The sequence below is a fragment of the Hoplias malabaricus genome, chromosome Y (assembly GCF_029633855.1).
Source record: "Hoplias malabaricus isolate fHopMal1 chromosome Y, fHopMal1.hap1, whole genome shotgun sequence".
In the NCBI taxonomy this organism is placed as follows: domain Eukaryota; kingdom Metazoa; phylum Chordata; class Actinopteri; order Characiformes; family Erythrinidae; genus Hoplias; species Hoplias malabaricus.
In genome coordinates, this window is record NC_089820.1 from 25,042,707 (window position 1) to 25,066,876 (window position 24,170).

The 24,170-nt window shown below is 46.5% G+C and overlaps 1 protein-coding gene across 1 annotated transcript in view; it reads left to right on the plus strand.

Annotated features, from left to right (window-relative positions):
- LOC136678252 (phosphatidylinositol transfer protein beta isoform) overlaps positions 1–24,170 on the plus strand; it is a 39,597-nt gene that overhangs the window by 8,979 nt on the left and 6,448 nt on the right. The window contains exons 3-11 of the mRNA XM_066656232.1: positions 533–678; positions 1,944–2,035; positions 2,284–2,291; positions 2,971–3,045; positions 3,214–3,297; positions 8,216–8,293; positions 13,804–13,914; positions 15,396–15,518; positions 15,962–16,037. Coding sequence (XP_066512329.1) covers positions 533–678; positions 1,944–2,035; positions 2,284–2,291; positions 2,971–3,045; positions 3,214–3,297; positions 8,216–8,293; positions 13,804–13,914; positions 15,396–15,518; positions 15,962–16,009 — 765 coding nt within the window. The 3' untranslated portion in view covers positions 16,010–16,037. The remainder of the gene's footprint in view (positions 1–532; positions 679–1,943; positions 2,036–2,283; positions 2,292–2,970; positions 3,046–3,213; positions 3,298–8,215; positions 8,294–13,803; positions 13,915–15,395; positions 15,519–15,961; positions 16,038–24,170) is intronic.

Sequence of the window (24,170 nt, forward strand, 5' to 3'; positions counted from 1 at the left end):
GTGGAGTGTGGTGTGTTCTCTCTGTGTCTGTGTGGGTTTCCTCCGGGTGACTGTCTGTGAGGAGTGTGGTGTGTTCTCTCTGTGTCTGCATGGGTTTCCTCTGGGTGACTGTCTGTGAGGAGTGTGGTGTGTTCTCTCTGTGTCTGCGTGAATTGGCGACTCAAGTGTCCGTAGGTGTGAGTGAATGTGTGTGTGTGTGTTGCCCTGTGAAGGACTGGCGCCCCCTCCAGGGTTTATTCCCGCCTTGTGCCCAATGATTCCAGGTAGCCTCTGGACCCACCGCGACCCTGAACTGGATAAGTGCTTACAGATAATGAATGAATGAATGAATAAATATATATTGTTATTGAATAATTGTCCAGCCCTACATTCTCAATGGATTGTGGGTAATTTTTTATTGTCGTACTGCTGTGGTATCAATCGGCTGAGGGCCCAGTTTGGGTGAGGCTTCATCTGCTGTGGATTAAAATTAATCAAATGGAATGGTGTACCCCCTTGTTCTGAAAGTCCCCATCTCTTTCTGCCTCTTTAGTACCAGGTGGGCCAGCTGTACTCTGTGGCTGAGGCAAGTAAGAACGAAACGGGAGGGGGAGAGGGCATCGAGGTGCTGAAGAACGAGCCTTACGAGAAAGATGGAGAGAAAGGCCAGTACACGCACAAGATCTATCATCTTAAAAGGTGCGTAATCAAGTGTGGATGATCATAAAGTTATTAAAGCAGCTCCAGGGCCATGAGGGCCTGGGTTCCAACCATGTTCTCCCTTTGTGTGCCTCACTGGGGTTAGTTTTCACTCATCTCTTCCTTCTCTGCACAAAGCAAAGTCAGATCTATGCTATCTTACTTTGAATCTCAGGTCCAGTTGTGAGGGACTGTCATCAAAGTGCATACCTTAACACGTTCCAGGCGTTTGCCTTTAGAATACTGGTGCCGAATGTTGACTTAAAGAGCTCTCTGTACAGAACTTTGCCACTGTATAGTGTGAGTGTTCAGTGATATTTCTCGTAGTCAAGTCAATTCACTGAGGAAGGTCCTTTGTGTTCTTTATGCTGTAAGTCATTATGCCACGCCCCTTTCAGATGATGCCCTGCCTCCCATGGGGGGGGGGGGGGTGTATCAAAATATACCTGAAAGCAAAAAATGACAATAAATGTTTTCAAAATAATTCCAGAATTAAATAAAAATTACAATTTTTTATGTTTTTAAAGCTGCATTGTGACATCATCAAGTTGCTGAGTAAAGTATTGGGTTTAATTTGTATTTCTTTAAATCTTTAAAATGTTGATTGTAATAAACATATCATTTGTATGTGTTTGTCTTAATGAAGGAAGAACAGTTAAAGGTAAGGTTCACGATTTTAGTAAAAAATATCAGTACTTCCAGAAGGCGTTTCCTCACCATTTGCTGCTCTTCTGTCTGTTTACAAAGTTCTAGTGTCAGTAAGTAAATAAAGTAAATAAATAAATAAAGGATCTCGGATGGTGTTATTGCACTGTTCCTGCTTCATAGCTGGGTAACTTTCACTTTTACTGTTCCTATTACATCAATTATGGTTGAATATGGGGAGAGCACTAACGGCATGAAAGTAAACGCAGACCAAAAGTGCTACAAAACTTAACAACTCAAGTTCCAGATGAGTTTCTGTGGGTTTTTCCCCCTCAAACATACCATTCTTTCCTTAAAAGGGGCGGAGCTTCTGAATGCAAACAACCAGAGAGCAACAGTTTCCTAGAATCGTTAATGTGGCCTTTAACGTCCTAAAAAATGGAAAATAGAAACAACAGGAAAAATAAACCACCAATCGTAGGGCTTTATGAAGTGTTGCTGAACGTCTGCGCTGCTGCTCTGCTTTGGTAAATGTTCAGTAGCGAGGTGTGTTCTCACTCAGACCCTCTGTGATTAGAATAAATGACAGTAGCGTTGACTTCTTGTTTCTCTGTGTGCAGTAAAGTTCCTGGCTTTGTGAGGATGATCGCTCCAGAAGGATCTCTGGTTTTCCACGAAAAAGCCTGGAACGCTTATCCGTACTGCCGGACGAGTGAGTGATGCCTCTGAACAAGTCACTGGTGTGACACTGCAGTTCAAACACGTGTGGGATTTTAGTTTATTTCCTCAGAAATGTGAGGAAAAATTTTAAAGCCAGTCCAACACCAGTGACAGTAAACATATATAAACAAACATCCACAGTCAAATAGTTTATTAGGTTTGTGCTAAAACTTTATCACTCTGCACCTGATACATAACTGTTTTCTTCCTTTTCTTTCACATGTCGTCCTCGTGGAACAGTCGTGACGGTACGTACTCTTCAAACCCAGTCCATAAGTTATAATGATGTAGAATTTTAAAGGAACACTAGGTAGGTTTTCACTCCTGGGGCTAGTTCACTTTTACAGCACTGTACTGACATCATTAGGGAGAGGGTGTGGTTTCCTACCCTCCTCAAAGTTACATAGCGCAGTTTCTGCAGTGCTGAGCCTGGATTATCAACGACACAGGCTCTGTTCTCAATTGACTGCAGTAACAACTCCTGCTCTTCTGGAAATGGTTTACAATAAATGTTTTGTTTGGATTTGATGGCATTCAGTCTTATCTACCTCAGGGAGGACAGGTGCTGAATCACAAACACAGCTCCATCTCATCCCAGAGGTGTTGGCATTGGGCTTGTGTGCTGCTGCTGGTGGATGTCTGTTTTTTGGAGTTGTTGTGGTGCATGTTGCACGCCCTGGGTGTTTACAGCAGTCCATTTGAACTCTTTCATGAGGTCTTGGCTCCATCTAGTGGACACGTTAAGGACTGCACATGTAGTCAATGAGTGTTGGGTAGTGGATTTAAAGCTGATTGAGTACAGTGATAAAAATCTTGTTGTTTTCACAGCTGCACACAGTTCCCTCAGAAATGAGCCTGTTGTAGTGCAGATGTTCAGCTTTGTTTAGGCTGTTTACACACGGTGACCCCTCTGCCTTTTTTTCACAGAACGAGTACATGAAAGATGACTTCTTTATCAAGATTGAAACATGGCACAAACCTGATCTTGGGACAGTAGAAAACGTGAGTCTATTCATCACTCTCTCTTTAGTTAAGAACAGAGAAGACCCTCTGAGCTCTGAGTTAAACCTCCAGAGATACGTAAATAAGAAGGTAATCATGAATAGAGCTACAGTGTATGGATGTCTACATTTAATAGGTTTTATTATTGTTATGGGTTTCTATCCACAGGTTCACAAGCTGGACGGCTCCACGTGGAAGTCGGTGGAGGTGCTGCCCATCGACATCGCGGACAGAGACCAAGTCGCTCAAGGTGTAAGTTCCTCTCTCTCTTCACTAGGTTCCTCTGTCGTCCCACACCTCCTCACTTTACTTTTCACTAACACACTCAGCCCGAAGAGGGAGGTAAACACTCAGTCAGGGAGTAGGTTTATCTTTCTGGAGGCAGCATGAGTTATTTTTATGGAAAAATGTAGACACAGTATGCTGTGAATAAATAAAACCAGGTCTGGGTGTGACTGGGTGAGTGTGTGAGTGACTGGGTGAGTGTGTGAAACTGTCCACAGGTGTGAGTGACTGTGTGAGTGTGTGAGTGAAAGGGTGAGTGTGCGACACTGTCCACAGGTGTGAGTGACAGGGTGAGTATGTTTAACTGTCCACAGGTGTGAGTGACAGGATGAGTGTGTGAAACTGTCCACGTGTGTGTGTGTGTGTGAGTGACAGGATGAGTGTGTGAAAGTGTCCACAGGTATGAGTGACTGTGTGAATGACTGTGTGAGTGTGTGAAACTGTCCACAGGTATGAGTGACTGTGTGAGTGAAAGGGTGAGTGTGCAACACTGTCCACAGGTGTGAGTGACAGGGTGAGTATGTTTAACTGTACACAGGTGTGAGTGACAGGGTGAGTGTGTGGAACTGTCCACAGGTGTGTGTGTGTGTATGTGAGTGACTGGGTGAGTGTGTGAACCTGTCCACAGGTGTGAGTGACTGGGTACAGCGGAGTATCTGCGTCATATCAGTGCAATAAACTAGTTTTTCTTAAAATGTGAAATAATATTTCCGAATTGTAATAGATATGTGTTGATTGTGAAACAAAACCCCTCAGTTTCCACTCGGCTGTAGATGTAATCTGTCTCTGTGCTGAAGCTCAATTACACATCACAGTATGCAAATCAACGAGCCTGTCCCCGCCCCCTAATGACACTGTCCTCGTGCTGAGCTCATGTAGTGTCCACTTGCACATTAACATCAGCAGTGGCCCCTCCCACTTCAGAGCATTTCTCAAAGCAGTAGAATAAAGATGAGCAACAGACCTGCAAAGTTACAGTTAGATATGCAAATTTAACAGGATATAAATGACTCGTGTGCGTTAGGGGGGAGGGGGCAATTAAAGGCAACCTCCAAGATTTTGGGGAACTACAGTTCTCTCTGGTTTGTTTACAGTGAAAAACCATGTATCTCTGAGTTGGTGGATGTTTAGTTTACGACATCGTTGTCCTTCACACTGTGTGAAAATGTCGTGGTGTAACAACAGAAATGGAATATAATACATATATATTTCGCATTGAAAGTCATATAAAGCTGCCATTTTGGAGATGCATGTTTTTCTTTGGACAGCGACTGTATGTATTTCTCCCTGAGCCACTGAGTGATTTAGAGACAGGTAAAGGGTGCTCCTTCTTTAGAAGTTCCTCTTTAACACGGCTTTGTTTTGTCGTCTCCGGCTCCTGTAGTGCCTCCTGGTGGTGGGTTTGTGCAGTGAATGACTTCATTTAGACTGAGAGTGCGTCGTTATCGTCCTGTACTGTATGGAGTATAGTCACTGCACGTTTCGCTCCGTATCACCTTTCCCCATTGATGGTCAGTTGCCATTGATTCTAAGATCCAGGGTTGTAGTGGAAAGTAAATTAAAATACCTTTTCCATGTGAAGGATGTATGAATTGGGAATTGCTCTCCTTGTTTAGAGTGTTAACGTTTCCACGTGGTGTTAAATCTAAAAGCGCCATGGCATTTCTGCTTTGAATCTGCGGTGTTCCAAAGACTTGAACAGACGGATTCACACTGGCAGGGTTTCTGACCTCACACACCTTAGAAATCGGTCCCGTCCTCTTTCAGGGCGGGGCTTTACAGGTAGGTTCCAGCTACGATATAATTCCGATATCGATATCAACAATAAAAAAGCCACCGAAAAACTGCCAACAACAGAAAGCACCATGACAACGACATCACACAACAACTTCAGGGCTTTGTCAATAGTATTATTTTTTAATAACTTTAAAATTGAGGGCAGTGAACTGAGGGCAATGCCCTGTAATGACCCTCAGTCAGTGGCTGGTGCTGTAAATAATGTGTACTGAAAATATGTTTAAAAATAATTGTTATTGAAACATTTAATATCGCAATATATATTGATATCGAATTATTGTCCAGACGTTAATATAAAACAAGTCTAATCTGAGAGGTACACGCAGCTTCAGACAGTTCCCTGGTTTACATCACCACTTCATGAAGCGTCCTCGTCGTTGGTTCTACCGCTAGTTTATCATTTTAGAATTCCACCTTAAGTAAACCACATAAACACACAGAGTCTTGTGTAAAGCAGCCTTTAATACGAATTTTCTGAAGATCATTACATTTTGAACCGAATCAGTTAAAGCAGAGTCAGCTAATGAGTGATTTAGCTTTATTCTGTGAACGTTAGCTTAGCCGCTAGCATTAGCACATAAACAACTTCCCTGTTCATACAAGGAACACAAAGCACATTGATATAGAAAAATAAAAATCATCCCTGTCGTAAATGTTACTTGGAACACACTTCTGGCTCTTAATGAAACATCTGTCAAAGCAACACAAGGGTCAAACCCCGCAGCAGCGTTCTCCCCCCGTGTCTGTTCAGAACGTCTGTTCTCGTGTTCTCAGTTTTTACTCAGTGCTCTCATCTCTTTGAGCTCATTGTGTGTTTCGCTGTTTAACCTCGTCACATAAACACAGGTCCAGCGCTGTGATTGGAGAGACTCGGACGGCGGGGTTTTAAAGTGTCTGCACTTTACGTTAGAAACAAAGCGAAATCAGAACTGGTTGTTTTATCCCACATTTTCTGACTTGGGCCGCTCCTAGAAACCTGACTGGGTTCTGTCTTCTGTAAATGAAGCCCCTGCAGAAGAGGGCAGAAGTACGGCACTGTCCAGTCTTCATGAAGAATAATGTGCTGCTGCACGTGAACTTGCCAAGTTTCTGGAGAAGATGTTTTGTTATTTTGTGGGTTTTTTTTTTCCTCTTACGCTGCTTGCAGTGTGTTAGTGTCAGACTGTGGGTTTATGAATAAAACCTGTGTGTGGAAGTGGCTGGCTTTGGCCAAAACTAGTTTAACAAACCGGTGTTCACCACAGTGTCTTAGTGTGTGTGTGTGTGTGTAGGAGGAGGAGGAGGACGACAACTAGGGGAGTGTGTAAGAGTGAGAGAGAACTCCTAATGATAGTGTTCTTGCCTGTAGTTGTGTGTGTGTGTGGTGTAGAGAGTGAGCAAGTGAGTCTCTCAGGTCTCTAGGCTCCGTGTGTCTGTGGGCCCTATCAGGCTCTAGCCTCAGGCTTGGCCTCAGGCATTGTGCTGAGAGCCTGCAACGATGAGTTAGTTAAAGTAATTAAGGCTCTGTGCAGCTACACACACACACACACACAGCCTCTCTCTCTCTCACACACACACACATAGTCACACAGTCTGTCTCTCTCTCTCCTCTTCCTCCTCCGCTTTGCATGAATTCACACCCAGCCTCATTAGTGCATAGTCACGCATTGTCCTCCAGACAGTGCATATGGTATTAAACAGGCCAGTTTACGGTGTGTGTGTGTGTGTGTGTGTGTGTGTGTGTGTGAGGCTGCCTGTTTGCTTCTCTTGTCGTATAGTAGCCCGAAAAGCTGCTGTTTGGCTTCAGGCGCATCATGATTTATTTACAATCGCAAGGCCCTGGAGGATGCTGTTAAAATTAAAGGCTTTTCGCCCGTTTATTTTAGCTGCTGTGCCTTTTTTTTTTTTTTTCTTTCTCCCTTCTTCCAACTTCTCTTCCAGTTTATTAAATGGAGACTTTCTCTCTCCCCTCTCTCTTTCTCTTTCTTCTCTCTCTCGCTCTCTCTCTTTCTCTCCTCGCTTTCTTCTTTCTCTCTCTCTTTCTCTCTTTCTTCTCTCTCTCCTCTCTCTCTCTCTCTCTTTTCTCTCCTCTCTCTCTCTCCCCTCTCTGTTTCTCCTCTCTCTCGCTCTCACTGTTTTTTTTCTCACCTCCCTGTTTCTGCTGTTGTATGATTCCTAAAACCCTTAACAACATAAAACATAAATAACATTTCTCTTGTTGTATTTGTTTCCCACTGAAAAATGCTTTGCCAGATCACCTCCTAAATTCTGCTTTGTTTTTTAACCCTTTCATATGAAGCAGCAATGTTTAAATAGATTTATCCAATGCCTTTGATTTGAAATGTAGCACTAAACATGTACATAGTTCACTTCAAAGGACTGAGTTCTGTGTAGAGATTAAAATCAGGGAATGGCTTACGTTTCCATTCCTAAACCTCATCCCAGTGTGACGTTCTCCTCCCCTCAACAGAAGCCCTTATTTAAACACGTAAACAGGTCTTATTTATTTATCAGGAGAAGGAGAGTTATCATTGGGTTTTTATAAATATTATTTTTACTCTTTCTTTTTTTGTCATGGACAGTGTGTTATTATTATTACAATGATCGCCGTTCCCTGATCTTCACTCCTCAGGTTTCCCCTGCGTCTCTTCTTCTCACTTGCGATGAGCCGTGGCTTTGATAATTAAGTTCTTCTCTAATCGGTCTCTCCTGTGTTCCCCGTCTGCGATGGACGCCATTTGTAAATAACTCGTGGCTGTAGCACTGGTCGTTAGGAACCAGCTCAATACATTCGGACTTATCTGACATCAACTAATCCATGAGCCCTTCTAAAGAGCAGTTAAAGCAACCCTAGGTAAGATTAGGCCTTTTTGCTCATGGGCTCCCCCTAGAACTGCAGAGTGTACTTCACGTTTTCTGCACTGGAGGAGGGAGGGAGGGGAAGTGGTGGTCTCCTCCTCACCTCCAGAAGTTACATGGTGCAGGTTCTGCAGTGCTGAGCCCAGATGTTGAAGCATCACAATGACTAGTGTAACGAAGGTGGATTGTGGTCAAGATGAGAGCGGTGTTGTGTTAGTCCTCTGTGTAACGTGTTTTATCTTATCTGCAGGATTACAAAGCTGACGAGGACCCTGCCCTCTTCCACTCCACTAAAACAGGACGGGGACCGCTGGGGCCAAACTGGAAGGTAAGGACTGCGTCTGAGTGGAGGTCATTCTTAAGTGTGAAGCTTAAAGGTGGGTGTTTGGTATTGATCCATGCCAGGACTTCTTTTCTTAGCACAACCGGACATCCCTCACAGAGCTGGGAATCAAACCCCAGAGTCTGGGGATGGATATTATCTACAGGTCCTGCAGGTAATGTTATAATGGTTCTACACAGTGATGCTTTCTGAGGAACGTAAAGAAAACAACAGCTCTATTCCATCATTAATGGGTCTTTCTGAGTTACACAAGTGTGTGGAGGAAACTTGAGCCTGACGCTGTGTGACACTGTGGACTCCAGGCCGTTAGTCCCCTTCCCTACAGCCTGGACTCACCCCGGGGGTTATTACCTGCTCCGAAATCTGAAGAAGGATCTCGGGGGGGGAAAGAGATGAAATGTATTTTTCAGGGAATCAAAAAGCTAATTGCTGTTATATTTATTTGTATAGCTCTTTTTACAACTGATGATGTCACAAAGCAGCTTCACAGAATTCCAGCTGATTGCTGGAGCTAAGAAATGTATAGAAGGCAGTTTATTGAACGCCCCTCGTCTCTTCTCTCGCACAAGACCAGACTCGTATCTTTTTGAATGGGGAGAGACGTGTAAAGCCACAGTTGCAGCCGTTCTCGTGATCTGATTGACTCGGCTCGTTAAAGGGCGGGTCGTTCTCATGATGGAGCAGATGTTTAGCTTTACACGCACGTGATTGGTCCCTCTCCTGATGAAAACCCCGTGTCAGAACCGGTCTGAACCTGCGCCCCCTTCTGTCTGCCCTCTTCCCCACGGGGGAATCCCCGACTCAGTCTGAAGGGCTGTTCCGTTAGTGAATTAACTGAAGTGAAGTGTGTTAGATGAGCCCTCAGGGGGGACGGGGTACAAGTGAACACAAGTATCCACAAGTGTGTGTGTGAGAGAGAGCAAGAGAGAAAGAGAATCAGCAAGTAAGACATGAAGAAAAACAGTCTGAAAGAGATTCATCAAGTTAAAAAGTGGCATAGAGCCCCAGTTAAATTTTTATCCATCTAGATATCCATTCATCCATCTATCCATCTGTCCATCTATCCATCAACTATCTACGATCTATTCATCAATCTATCAATCTAGATATCTATCCATACATCCATTCATACATCCATTATCTATCTATCCATCTTTCATCTATCTCTCCATCTATCATCTGTCCATCCATCTATTAATTCATCTGTCATCTATGTATCCATCCATCCATCCGTCTATCCATACATCATCTATATCTCCATCTATGTATCTATCCATCTATGTATTTATCCATCTATCCATACATCTATCTCTCCATCTATGTATCTATTCATCCATCCATCCATCTATTCATCTATGTATATATCCATCTATGTATCTATCATCCATCCATCCATCTGTCTATCCATACATCATCCATCTATTCATCCATCCATCCATACATCTATATTTCCATCCATACATCATCTATCTCTCCATCTATGTATCTATCCATCTATCTATGTATTTATTCACCCATCCATCCATCCATCTATTCATCATCCATCCATCTATCCATACATCATCTATATCTCCATCTATGTGTCTGTCCATCTATGTATCTATCCATCCATCCATCCACCTATCCATACATCATCTATCTCTCCATCTATGTATCTATCCATCTATACATCCATCTATCTATTCATCCATCCATCCACCATAACAATAAAATGACCTCTTTGTTCCTGCACTAAATGTCCATTCTCTCAGCTCCACTGACCACACAGCAGCACTTTTCCACTGTATGACACCAAGTCGTCCAGACTACAGACCCTTGCTTTTCCACGGCCCCAATCTGGTCCCAGTCCCTGCTCGCTCACGGCTCCAACCAAGTCGATTAGATCCTAAACTGTCACGTGTAAACCCTGCAGAGCTCTGATTGGCCAGAGAGACCTCACATGGTATTTTTGTTCATTTTATTGAAAGAGAATTATGAAAAGATTGTGTACTTGGCCCATGAAAGTGATTCAGTAATTCCTCATGCGTCGCAGTGGAGCAGCAGGTTAGTGTCGCAGTCGCACAGCTCCAGGGACCTGAGGCTGTGGGTTTGAGCCCTGCTCCGGGTGACTGTCTGTGGAAGACTGGTTCCTGCCTTGCGCCCAGTGATTCCGGGTAGGCTCCGGACCCACCGCAACCCTGACCCGGATAAGCTCTTACAGACAATGAATAATTCCTTATTTAGTGAATGTAGTAAGTCTTCCGACGTCGTGTGATGAACCTCAGTTTGAGAACCGCTGTCCTCCATTATTCACAGATGTCTATAAAATGTTTGGATTGGTAGGATCTTATTTGCAGTCCCAGGGCTGGAAAATAAGCGTTAGAAGGTCTCTTTTACTTTTAATTTGTGAAAATAACTGCACAACAACCACAACTGTGCTGTAGGTGAGAAAACCGTTCCCTGCTCTTTGTGAGTGGAGAGAGAGACTCTGACGGTGCTGTGTGACTGTGCTCTGATGAAGATAAATGACTTCTCTCCTGCTTCTAATTGAGCTTAATAGACATCACAGTGATGGGAGCAGACGAGGCTCATCATCATGTTAGAGTGTGTGTGTGTGTGTGTGAGAACCAGCTAACAGCGCTTGTGTAGGAAAGATAGTGTGATTCAGATGCTCAGATTATTCAGAAGTTAGTAGCACATAATGCAATTTAAGTTTGACCACCTTTTATGGAAAACACACACACACACACTCGTCCATTTTCTCATGGGTTTAAACTTTCTATGACAGACTGCAGTCCATCTGTGTCTCTGTACGGTTGGTTAGCCCCCTTTCTCCAGTGGCCAGGACCCCGTGGAGCAGTGTGGACTTGTGGCTCGCTCTAGTTTTGATGCCACGCAGCTGCAGGGTCTCGGGGTCCTGGGTTCGATCCCGATGTGTTCTCCCAGTGTCTGTGTGGGTTTCCTCACACGTCGGTAGGTGGAGTGACTGGGTGAGTGCCCAGTGATTTGTCGTAGGCTCTGGACCCACTGCAAGTTACCGGAGATGAATGAATGAATAATCCACAGACACCAGACGATCTTTAAGCTGTTCGCCGGCGGCAGAAAGTTTCCCCACTTTTATTCTTTTGAGAAAATCTTTTTTCCGTGCTCCTCCTTTTTTCTTGAGAGGACGAAAGCTGTGGTGAGCCCACACACACACACACACACACACACACACACACACACCCCGACCCATGATTGTGGTTATTTAATTAGATCAATTTTCTTTTTGAGGCCAGAGATAAAACCCAGGCTTTGTTTATTTATTAATTTAATTTCCTTCACCTCTCCTGAGCGGGACGAGGAGGCTTCTATCTTCCACACACACACGCACACACACACACACACACACACACTCGCTCCCTCGTCTGCTTCCTCTTTAGTCCTTTCAGAAGGCGGCTGCTTTGAGCAGCAGAGGCAAAAAATGTCACCGCCAGCCGGTTTTCATGTGGGATTCGTTTCAAGTGGAGTTCTCTCCTGTTTTGTGGCGGAGAGGAATTTTTTTTTTTTTTTATTTTTTTTTTTTTTTTTTTCTTTTTCTTTTTTCCTGAGCCCTGTTCCAGCATCAGCCCTGCGCTCCCTTCCTGCTCCGCTGCACTGATCCCAGCTTCAAACACCAAGACTGGGAGATGGTGCTGGTGATGGGCTACTTTTCCTCTTTCCTCTCCTCCGCCCCTCACAGCTCAGAGCTGAAGGATCACATCATTAATTAAGCAGCGTTTTTATCGAGTGGAGGACGCACCATAGCAGATCCTCAACTTGAATAATGCAGCCGACCTGCTGAAGTGATTAGAACCTCTCTCTTTCTCTCTCTCCTTTCTCGCTCCTCTGTTTCTCCCCTCTTTCTAAACTCTCTCAGCCTTCCCCATCTCTTCTCTTTTTTTTATCTTGTCTCTGTTTTCTTTCTGTTTCTCCTTTCACTTTGCCCCTCTGTGTCTCTCTCTCTCGTTTGTCTGAGAGTTGCTTACAAGGCCTCTCTTGTTTCTCTCTCTTTCTCTCGTTTGTCTCTCACTCTTTCTCTCTCTTGTTTGTCTCTCTTTCACTCACTCACTCTCACTCTCTTTCTCGTTTGTCTCATTTGTCTCTTGCTCTCTTTCACTCACTCTCTCTCACTCCATCTCTCTGTCTCACTCGCTCTCTCTCATTTGTCTCATTTGTTTCACTCTCAGTCTCTCTCTTTCTCTCTCTCACTCACTCTCACTCTTTTATTTGTCTTTCTCTCTCACACACTCTTTCTATTTCTCTCACTTTCACTCATTCTCTCTCTCTCACTTTCACTCACTCTGTCACTCTCTTTCTCTCTCTCTCGTTTGTCTGAGAGTTGCGTACAGGGCCCAGCACAGCAAAATTACACTTAAATCATCAATTCCTCCTCTTTTCTGTCACCACCCGCCGCACTGATCCCCTCCCCCTCCCTTCTGTTCATCAGATGAAAGTTTAAAAATAAGCAAAAAGGAAACCGTCGCCTCTCAGCTTCCCCACGTCTCTCCCCTGGTCCGATTATAATTTTATCGGATCCCATTCCGGAGCATTATGTTTTAATGTGGAGTGAGTGCTGCGCTGGGATCCGAGCGCTCGGCGACACGCCGCTTCCACGGCTCCAGTTTTGCTGAAGTTATTTTTTCAGCTCAATCTCGTTTCTTTGTCTCCTCTGAGACTCCTGTCTGGGGCTATTCTCTCACTGCTGGTGTCTGTGGTACGTTACTGGGTCGATGACCTTTAACCATGGTCCCACTTTAGAATAAAACTGCACCTAAAACCTTTATAAATGGCTTAGAATCCGCTTATTAACGGTTATTAATTATCATTTATAACACACACAGAGAAAGAGTAACGGTGACATTACTTTGTGTTCTCCATCAGTCGATATTAACCATTTAACCACCAACTTTAATCAGTTAACCATTGATGGTGTGCATTTTTAGGAACTGAGGAGCCGTGGCCTGGGGGTGACGGAACTGGGCGTGTAACCGGAAGGTTGTTGGTTCAATGCCCAGAGCCGGCACTTAACCCCCTATTGCTCCCCGGGCGCAGTGGCTAGAGCTGCCCACCGCTCGGGGCATGTGTGCTCACTGCCCCCTAGTGTTCACTAGTGTGTGTTAACGTGTGTTTCACTGCATGAATTGGGTTAAATGCAGAGAACAATTCCTCTGTGGCCAATAAAGTGAATCTAACTCTGATTCTACTATAAATTGACTAAATTCACATTGTGAGGTCTCTGCTTATTGTACATTTTCACTTCAGTATCAGACAAAAAAAGAGGTAGTAGTTGATTGCTAATGCATTTTAAGGTATTTACCACCTACAAAGCGATGTATGAAACAGATGTTAAGCTATTTATCAAGTGTAACTTTATAACAGAATAAATAATATATCATTATTCTTCCCCAAACGCCCCCCCCTGCACTTTTAATAAATCAATTGCTTTATTGCAGTAGATGGCTTTTAAAGTTTCTCTCCGTTTGTGTACAATCCAGAAAGAGCTGGTGAGTAACCCAGAGAGCCCTCAGATGTGTGCCTACAAACTGGTGACGGTCAAGTTCAAGTGGTGGGGGCTGCAGAACAAGGTGGAGAGCTTCATTCACAAGGTGAGACCCTGTTTTCGACCCTCGGTATATCATTATAGTCAGAGCTACAGGCTCTAATCCTGGAGTCGGGGACATCAACGGAGAAGGATTCATCACTCTGTTGAAAGTCAGTCTAAAAGTGTAGAGTTTATTCAAATCCATCTTAAAAGTTCTGCTTCATCTAAAGGCCACAGTGTCTCCCATCCCGACAACGCTTTTCAAGGGTGTTTGTTCTAGAGCAGAGTGGTTCCACCGTGTTCCTATGGGCCCCACATTACCAGGTTTTTGAGAAGCGTATTAATAAATTAATCAGGATGTTGTGCGGTTTGTCCAGGACTTTTATTGTGTATAATTAACTGGCTACAGAATGAAATAAGAGCTGCTCATATGAACAGAACATGTGCTCCTGCTCTCGTGGGCTTTCAGTCCTTATCTAGGGGTCCATTAGCAGCCCACATTCTCTCCTGATGCTAACGCTGACTCTAGTCAGTTTTATGACTAAGCTGTTTCTATATTTATTTGTTGTCATCTGAAACTCTTCCCACACTCTGAGGAACTCTTTGACTTGGAAGCTCAAGCCTCCTCAGGCACGGGGAACTCCACCCTGGAGGAACAGGGAGGCCTTGCCCTTAAGTGAGGGGCTGCCTCACACCCTGTGGAACCCGAGTGTTGAGTCTTCCTCAAGAGACAACCGTCAACTCAGCAGAGGTGGGACGTGAAGAGAGTCCAGTTAGTGTCAAAGTCATATGGCCTCTGGTGAGCTGACGTTAAACCCCTCGCTTAAAGGCACTGGCTGTTTACAGTGTGTCAACGATTGTGGAGAACCCTCCTGTGAGTTTTTAAGGTGGAATAATATGTTTGAGTGAAGAAATGCACAGCAGTGTGTATGTGGCTGAGGGTTAACTTTGCAGTTGCCAGAGAAACACTTTGTAGCATTTTCGGTTTGTGTTTACTTTCATGCTGTTAGCACTTTCCTGAATTTGAAGTCAGTTCCTCCTTAAGTAGTCAGTAACAGCAAAAAATAAGTCAGTGTTACCCATCTATGGAGCAGGAATAAAGCAACATCCCGGTCTCTTTTCATGCTTTTCTACCTTCTGAGGTTTCCATCGACCAAACTCTTCCAGATACCGTTTCTAAGCCGTCAATCAGCTTGCAACGCACAGACCTTTTGTTGTTTTCCATTATTGAGCCAGGACTGTTCACAAACCCTGGAGTCTATTGTTTTTAATGAAGTTTATTAATGTGTTTCGGAATTCTTAACATCACCTTTAAGGGCAAAGCTGCCCTCTTCCTCCAGGTTGGAGTGTCTCGAGTCTCGAGTTTCTGATTAGAGTTTCTCAGAGTAAAGGATGTTCTGGAGGACATGTAGAAATATGAAATTCAGCCCAAAACACAGGTTCCCTTCAATAGCACAGTGCAGTCTGGCAGTTTCTCTGAAGGTTAGAGGATGGTCCTTTTTTTCAGTGTTTGTAATGTACTACATTCCTTGTTTTTTCCTTCAGCAAGAGAAGCGTATCTTCACTAACTTCCACCGCCAGCTGTTCTGCTGGATCGATAAGTGGGTGGAGCTCACTATGGAGGACATTCGGAGGATGGAGGAGGAGACGCAGAAAGAGCTGGAGGAGGTAAGTGCAGAAACAGCCCAAACATGCTTTTCTCTCTCTCTCTCTCATAATTGGCCTCGCCTTCCCATTATCCAACAGGGGCTGGTTAGTGCTCTCCTCCGAGCGTGCTGAAGTAGTAGGGCTGAGTATGATTATTCGATTATTTGAGAAAGTTATGAAAATTGATGAATATGAATTGATGTCCTGAATTGATCAGGACATTTGATAGGCTTTCGTACTGTTTCTGTATTTGATGCCACGTGTCTAATATAACCCAAAGCGCTGGGGTAGGGTTTGGTTGATTATTAATTGATTTGGCATTGAGAACTGATTCCTCTGTTTCTCCCCTTGACCTCCAACACTGCTCTCATTTCCTCTGCAGTGCATCCGTCCTCCCTCACTTCTCATGCTGTACCTGTCTCTCAGCTGTTCTCTCTTGCTAATCTCCTGTTTTCCTGATCTAGATGCGCAAAAGAGGTTCAGTGCGAGGCACAAAGGCAGCAGACGACTAGCCTCGGCGGATTTAGGTCGGAGCGACGTGTAAGTGTCGGGTTTAAACTCTGTTCGCTCACTCGCTGCAGCCCTACTAACACTGATCCTGAGTCTGTGGTCATGCATGTCCATGTTTACTCACTGCTGTGTGAGGATACTCATCACTCACTGAGTGTGTGTGTGAGAGAGAGAGAGAGAGAGAGAGAGTGTGTGTGTGTGTGAGAGAGTCTGTGTGTGTGAGAGAGTCTGTGTGTGTGAGAGAGTCTGTGTGTGTGAGAGAGTCTGTGTGTGTGAGAGAGTCTGTGTGTGTGAGAGAGTCTGTGTGTGTGAGAGAGTCTGTGTGTGTGAGAGAGAGAGTGTGTGTGAGAGAGAGAGTGTGTGTGAGAGAGAGAGTGTGTGAGAGAGAGTGTGTGTGTGTGAGAGAGAGTGTGTGTGTGTGAGAGAGAGTGTGTGTGTGTGAGAGAGAGTGTGTGTGTGTGAGAGAGAGAGTGTGTGGGTGTGGGTGTGAGTCTGTGTGTGTGAGAGAGTCTGTGTGTGTGAGAGAGTCTGTGTGTGTGAGAGAGAGAGTGTGTGTGAGAGAGAGAGTGTGTGTGTGAGAGAGAGAGTGTGTGTGTGAGAGAGAGAGTGTGTGTGTGAGAGAGAGAGTGTGTGTGTGAGAGAGAGAGTGTGTGTGTGAGAGAGAGTGTGTGTGTGAGAGAGAGTGTGGGTGTGTGTGAGAGAGAGTGTGGGTGTGTGTGAGAGAGAGTGTGGGTGTGTGTGAGAGAGAGTGTGGGTGTGTGTGAGAGAGAGTTTGTGTGTGTGAGAGAGTTTGTGTGTGTGTGAGAGTTTGTGTGTGTGTGTGAGAGTTTGTGTGTGTGTGTGAGAGTTTGTGTGTGTGTGAGAGTGTTTGTGTGTGTGTGAGAGTGTTTGTGTGTGTGTGAGAGTGTTTGTGTGTGTGTGAGAGTGTGCATGCGTGAGTGTGTGTTTGAGAGAGAGAGTGCGTGTGAGAGAGTGTGGGTGTGTGTGTGAGAGAGTGTGGGTGTGTGTGAGAGAGAGAGTGTGTGTGTGAGAGAGAGTGTGTGTGTGAGAGTTTGTGTGTGTCTGAGAGTGTTTGTGTGTGTGTGAGAGTGTGCATGCGTGAGTGTGTGTTTGAGAGAGAGAGTGCGTGTGAGAGTGAGTGTGAGTGCGTGTGTGAGAGAGTGCGTGCGTGAGTGTGTGTTTGAGAGAGTGTGTTTGAGAGAGAGAGAGTGTGTTTGAGAGAGAGAGAGTGTGTGTGAGAGAGAGAGTGTGTGTGAGAGAGAGAGTGTGTGTGAGAGAGAGAGAGTGTGTGTGAGAGAGAGTGTGTGTGTGTGAGAGAGAGTGCGCGTGTGAGAGAGAGTGATCATGTGAGAGAGGGTGCGCGTGCGAGAGAGTGCGCATGCGAGAGAGTGCGCGTGTGAGAGAGTGTGCGTGTGAGTGAGTGCGTGCGGGAGAGAGTGCATGCGTGAGTGTGTGTTTGAGAGAGAGAGAGTGCGTGTGTGAGAGAGAGTGCGTGTGTGAGAGAGAGTGCGTGTGTGAGAGAGAGTGCGTGTGTGAGAGAGTGTGCGTGTGAGAGAGTGTGTGCGTGTGAGAGAGTGTGTGCGTGTGAGAGAGTGTGTGCGTGAGTGAGAGTGTGAGTGAGAGAGTGCGTATGTGCGCGCGTGAGAGTGTGCGTGTGAGAGTGTGCGCGCGCGTGAGAATGTGCGAGAGAGTGCATGTGTGCGTTTGAGAGTGTGTGTGCGCGAGTGTGTGTGAGAGAGTGTGAGTGTGAGTGTGCGTGCGTGTGTGTGTGCGTGTGAGAGGGAGTGTGTGTGCGTGTGAGAGGGAGTGTGTGTGTGAGAGGGAGTGTGTGAGTGTGTGTGTGTGTGTGTGCGTGTGTGAGAGTGTGCGTGTGTGAGAGAGAGAGTGTGAGTGTGCGTGTGAGTGTGCGTGTGAGTGTGCGTGTGTGTGTGAGTGTGCGTGTGTGTGTGTGCGCGCGTGAGTGTGCGTGTGTGAGTGTGTGTGCGCGTGAGAGAGAGTGTGTTTGAGAGAGAGAAAGAGAGTGTGTGAGAGTGTGAGAGAGAGAGTGCGTGTGTGAGTGCGTGCGTGTGTGAGAGAGAGTGCGTGTGTGAGAGAGAGTGCGTGTGAGAGAGTGTGTGCGTGAGTGAGAGTGTGAGTTAGTGAGAGTGTGAGTGAGAGAGTGCGTATGAGAGTGTGTGTGTGCGCGCGTGAGAGTGTGCGCGCGCGTGAGAGTGTGTGCGAGAGAGTGCATGTGTGTGCGAGAGTGTGCGTTTGAGAGTGTGTGTGCGCGTGTGTGAGTGTGTGCGTGTGTGTGCGTGTGAGAGGGAGTGTGTGAGAGAGAGAGAGTGTGTGTGAGAGAGAGTGCGCGTGTGAGAGAGAGTGTGTGTGAGAGAGAGTGCGCGTGTGAGAGAGAGTGCGCGTGTGAGAGAGAGTGATCATGTGAGAGAGGGTGCGCGTGCGAGAGAGTGCGCATGCGAGAGAGTGCGCGTGTGAGAGAGTGTGCGTGTGAGAGTGAGTGTGAGTGAGTGCGTGCGGGAGAGAGTGCATGCGTGAGTGTGTGTTTGAGAGAGAGAGAGTGTGCGTGTGTGTGCGTGTGTGAGAGAGAGTGCGTGTGTGAGAGAGAGTGCGTGTGTGAGAGAGAGTGCGTGTGTGAGAGAGTGTGTGCGTGTGAGAGAGTGTGTGCGTGAGTGAGAGTGTGAGTTAGTGAGAGTGTGAGTGAGAGAGTGCGTATGAGAGTGTGTGCGCGCGTGAGAGTGTGCGTGTGAGAGTGTGCGCGCGCGCGTGAGAGTGTGTGCGAGAGAGTGCATGTGTGTGCGAGAGAGTGCATGTGTGCGTGTGAGAGTGTGTGTGTGAGAGTGTGTGTGTGTGAGTGTGCGTGTGTGAGTGTGTGCGCGTGTGAGAGGGAGTGTGTGCGCGTGTGAGAGGGAGTGTGTGCGCGTGTGAGAGGGAGTGTGTGTGTGTGAGAGGGAGTGTGTGTGTGTGTGCGTGTGTGAGAGAGAGAGTGTGTGTGCGTGTGTGCGTGTGTGAGAGTGTGCGTGTGTGAGAGTGTGCGTGAGTGAGTGTGCGTGTGCGTGAGTGAGTGTGAGAGTGTGTGTGCGTGTGTGAGAGTGTGTGTGCGTGAGAGAGAGTGTTTGAGAGAGAGAAAGAGAGTGTGTGTGAGAGTGTGAGAGAGAGAGTGCATGTGTGTGAGAGAGTGTGCGTGCGTGAGTGCGTGTGTGAGAGAGTGCGTGTGTGAGAGAGTGTGTGTGTGAGTGAGAGTGTGAGTTAGTGAGAGTGTGAGTGAGAGAGTGCGTATGAGAGTGTGTGTGCGCGCGTGAGAGTGTGCGTGTGAGAGTGTGCGCGCGCGTGAGAGTGTGTGCGAGAGAGTGCATGTGTGCGTGTGAGAGTGTGTGTGCGCGAGTGTGTGTGCGCGTGTGAGTGTGTGTGAGTGTGTGTGCATGTGAGAGGGAGTGTGTGTGCGTGTGAGAGGGAGTGTGTGTGTGCGTGTGAGAGGGAGTGTGTGTGTGCGTGTGAGAGGGAGTGTGTGTGTGTGTGAGAGGGAGTGTGTGTGCGTGTGTGAGAGTGTGCGTGTGTGAGAGAGAGTGTGCGTGAGAGAGAGTGTGCGTGAGAGAGTGTGCGTGTGTGAGAGTGTGAGTGAGTGTGCGTGTGCGTGAGTGTGAGTGAGAGTGAGTGTGCGTGTGTGAGAGTGAGTGTGCGTGTGTGAGTGTGCGTGTGTGTGTGCGCGTGAGAGTGTGTGTGCGCGTGAGTGTGTGTGTGCGTGAGAGAGAGTGTGTTTGAGAGAGAGAAAGAGAGTGTGTGTGAGAGTGTGAGAGAGAGAGTGCGTGTGTGTGAGAGTGCGTGTGAGAGTGCGTGCGTGAGTGCGTGCATGAGAGAGTGCGTGTGTGAGCGTGCGCGTGTGAGAATGTGTGTGAGAGAGAGTGTGTGCGTGAGAGAGAGTGCGCGTGTGAGTGAGAGTGTGCGCGTGTGAGTGAGAGTGTGCGCGTGTGAGTGAGAGTGTGCGCGTGTGAGTGAGAGTGTGCGCGTGTGTGTGAGTGAGTGCGTGTGTGAGTGAGTGAGTGAGAGTGAGTGTGTTTGAGAGAGTGTGTGTTTGAGAGAGAGAGAGAGTGTGTGTGTGAGAGAGTGTGCGTGAGAGAGTGTGTGTGTGTGAGAGAGAGTGTTTGTGTGTGAGACTTGTTCAGTTGCAAATAGCGCAGCACAAATATATTTAGCTTTAATTTCGTTGTCATTACCGCAGTTCCATGTCACTAACATTAACCCTTGTTTGTTCACTTTTTTCCCTTTCCAATCTCGCTTTTGTTGTGGTGTCCATATGTTCTTTTAAAACCATGTCAAAAAATGTAGACACACATTTTTCCAACAGCATTTAAAGATGTAATGATGAAAGAATGTAGTGGATCAGACTCAGCAGTAGCTACATCCTGTGTCACTGATGAAGGACTAGAGGACGAGCGACACACACTGTGCAGCGACAGATGAGCTACTGTCTCTGACTTTACATCTACAAGGTGGACCAACGAGGGAGGAGTGTCTCACAGAGTGGACAGAGAGTGGACACAGGGGTTAAAAACTCCAGCAGCACTGCTGTGTCTGATCCACTCTACACCAGCACAACACACACTAACACACCACCACCACGTCAGTGCAGTTCTGAGAATGATCCACCACCAAATTCATACTTGCTCTATGTGAGGGGGGGCGGGGGTGTTGAAGAACGGGGTTGAGAGGGGGCAACCAAAGTATGCAGAGCAACAGAGGGACCCCAGTGTGTAATTTGCTCTTGGGGAGGGGGGTCCATGTTGAAGATTGGTGGTGAGGGGGGCAACCAAATTATGCAGAGCAACAGAGGGACCTCAGTCTGTAATTGCAGACCCACTGGTCAGTGGAGCCGAGAGAATGGACAGAGTGTGGAGACAGGAAGGTGGTTTCTCTGCTCTCCAGAGGAGGTCTTCTGATTATTTTTCTGCATCCTATTCTAGGAAAATGACCATTTTCCGAGATTTCCAGTGTTTCTGGCGGTGCGATTTTGATCGACTCTCCTTCTGTTTTCATTTAACAGAAGTTCCCATGTTTGGCCACAATCTGCAACTGCTGTAAACTTCTGACTGGAGCATGAATGACATCCTGCAGTAAAGATCTTACTCAGCAAGCTTGGTTGTTAGTTTACACAGTGTGAGACCACCCAGCTCCTCAGCTTTAAACATTAGCTCTTTTGAGGGTGAAGAGCCGAAATGCTTTCCCATGTGTTCAGTTCGTAATCGGCGAGCGGTCGACCGCGTCCGAGGTCTCTTCAGCCGGAAACGGACGTTTCTGGACCTTTGTTTTCTCGCCCACAGAAACCCCGGGTTTATGCTGAGTACAGTGGTCATCTTCGTGAGAAGTCTTCATTGAAGTTGTTGATGCGTTCTTCCTCCTCTTAACGTCGCAGCAATAAAATCGGGACGAGCGAGAACCCCGGCCGAACCCGAACCAGGCGGGAATTGGAAGCATCGAGGTCGTAGTGCACGCCTCACCCCAGTATGTGTGGCGCACAAACGTATCTGTCCGCCTCTTTTGGCCATAGTCCTAACACATACCGTGTGTGTTTGTATGTGCGCGAGTGTGTCCATGTGTGTGTTCACGCTTCGAGATGCTCCTTGAGGGCTTATTAACATACAAATGGAATTCTGTACTTGAAAAGCACCTGTGCCGTGATTGCAAATGAGGAACGGAGCGGAGGAGAGTGGGGGAAGGGAGGGAGAGAATGGCTCTCATATTCATCGGGCCTCTCTCTCTCGCTCTCTCCTTCCTTCCTTACGGAGGTTATTTTTGAAACAGTTTGTCTGTTTAAGAATTCCCATCTAGGCCCATCGAATTCGGCGGCTAATTGGCTTTTTGAAGTTGTCAAGACGTCCCATGCTTCAAATCCCCAAGTCAAAGCGCCGGCTCCTCCGTTTAATTGCCCGATAGATTTGAAACTTCTTAAAGCGTTTTGAACTTTCTCAACAAAGGCTGAACGGGGCTTTCTAGTATTGGACTTTTTTTTATGAATGCGATTACAGTTGTAATGCGGTTCGTTTTGGGCGTGCCTTCCGTAACTTCACGCTTACTTTTCGGCAACTTTCCCTCGGGTCTGGGTTTGCGTACTCACGCCTTGGAGAAGCCTCCGGGAATTTCTTTTGTGAGATTTCTTCAGGTTCCACTTTTTAATAAAACTTTAATTACTGGCGTAAACGTATAATCAAACTTTGATTATGCTGTTATTTGTTAACAGTTGGCGGCACGGTGGCGCAGCAGGTTAGTGTCGCAGTCACACAGCTCCAGGGGCCTGGAAGTTGTGGGTTCGATTCCCACTCCGGGTGACTGTCTGTGAGGAGTGTGGTGTGTTCTCCCTGTGTCTGCGTGGGTTTCCTCTGGGTGACTGTCTGTGAGGAGTGTGGTGTGTTCTCCCTGTGTCTGCGTGGGTTTCCTCCGGGTGACTGTCTGTGAGGAGTGTGGTGTGTTCTCCCTGTGTCTGCGTGGGTTTCCTCCGGGTGACTGTCTGTGAGGAGTGTGGTGTGTTCTCTGTGTGTCTGTGTGGGTTTCCTCCTGGTGCTCCGGTTTCCTCCCACAGTCCAAAAACACACGTTGGTAGGTGGATTGGCGACTCAAAAAGTGTCTGTAGGTGTGAGTGTGTGTCTGTGTTGCCCTGTGAAGGACTGGCGCCCCCTCCAGGCTGAATTGGATAAGGGTTACAGATAATGAGATAATAATGGTTACCGTGCACACTTTACCTGGGTCGTGCCATCAGTGATTAATCCATTGCCGCAACCTGTGATCGGGGCTATAACTGGGCCACAGATGATAATAATGATAGGAGATGCACTGATCATTTTAGATTTTTACGTTTTGACTCTACAGGGGACGTATGATGATGAAATCCCATGATCAGTGCATGTGACTTGAGCTCAGAAACCCACACACTGTGAAACAAGACCACCCAGTCGCTTTTCTGTGAGCTGCCCAAGTCAGAACACACGGGATAAAACGAGTCGTTCTGATTCTGCTCCGCTTCTGACGTCAAGTGCGGAGACGTGAGTTGCCCCGCCTCCTCATCTGAGTGTGTCCAATCACAGCGCTGGACCTGCCTGCGTGTGGCAGTGCAAAGACGAGGTTAAAAACAGCAAAACGAACACTGAGTAAAAACGGAGAAGAAAGAGGACAGAGCGAAAACGACTAAAATTCTGCTCCCACTTTTTATTAACAGACATTTTATTAAGACACTGGAACTGTGTTGCCCTTTTAATGCTTAGTTTCTATCAATTTATTATACATTTAGATGACAGGAGGTCACACAGAGGGCGACACACCCTCTCCCCATCACGCAGTGTAGGCATCTGTTGGGTAAAGAAAAGCTAGGCGCTCCTTGACCCCGGTATTCGATGTCTGGTTTGAGAAGAAAATAAAAACAGGAAAATGCACTGTATGTGTGTTTTCTGGGGCTCATTTTCTCCCCTCTCAGAGTTCACAAGCTCAGCAGGACGGCTCTGGAACCATACTCCAGACAGAACTCCACATCATCTCTCACTCCGATCTGCCTCTGCTGTGGATAAACCATGACGCTGTCCGTTTATCTCCAGCTCCGATGCTGAACCCCAGCGTCTAGACGTGAGCGAGTTCGCTCTGGACGACTGTGCTGCGTTAAATCACTGTTCTTTGGGGATGCCACTCAGTTTAGGAGCGGATTGCCTGCTGTGTGGATGTAGCCTTTGTGTTCTCCTCCAAGCGTGTTGAGCTCCAGTTGGAGTTGGAGGCAGCTGCCTCCACATCCTCTGCTCAACAACAGTGTGTCACTGGGGGGATCTTGGCTAACACTGTAAATATATCAGTGCTGTAAATATATCGTTTGTTATTTTACAATGTCTTTTTCAAGGCAACCTTGTGTCTATAAATAAAACATAAATCAAATTTATTTTATTATTTCTGTTTTAAAAATGTTGATTGTGTGGGTTTCCTCGGAGCGCTGCAGTTCCCTCCCACAGTCGTAGGTAGGTGATTGGCTACTCAACATGTCCGTAGGTGTGAGTGTGTGTCTGACGCCCCCTCCAGGGTGTGTTCCCGCCTTGCGCCCAATGATTCCGGCTCGGCTCCGGACCCACCGAGACAGTGAAAGAATGATGTTGATTCCCATTTTTACTTCATAGACTCAAACCTGCTTTAGCTGTTGAT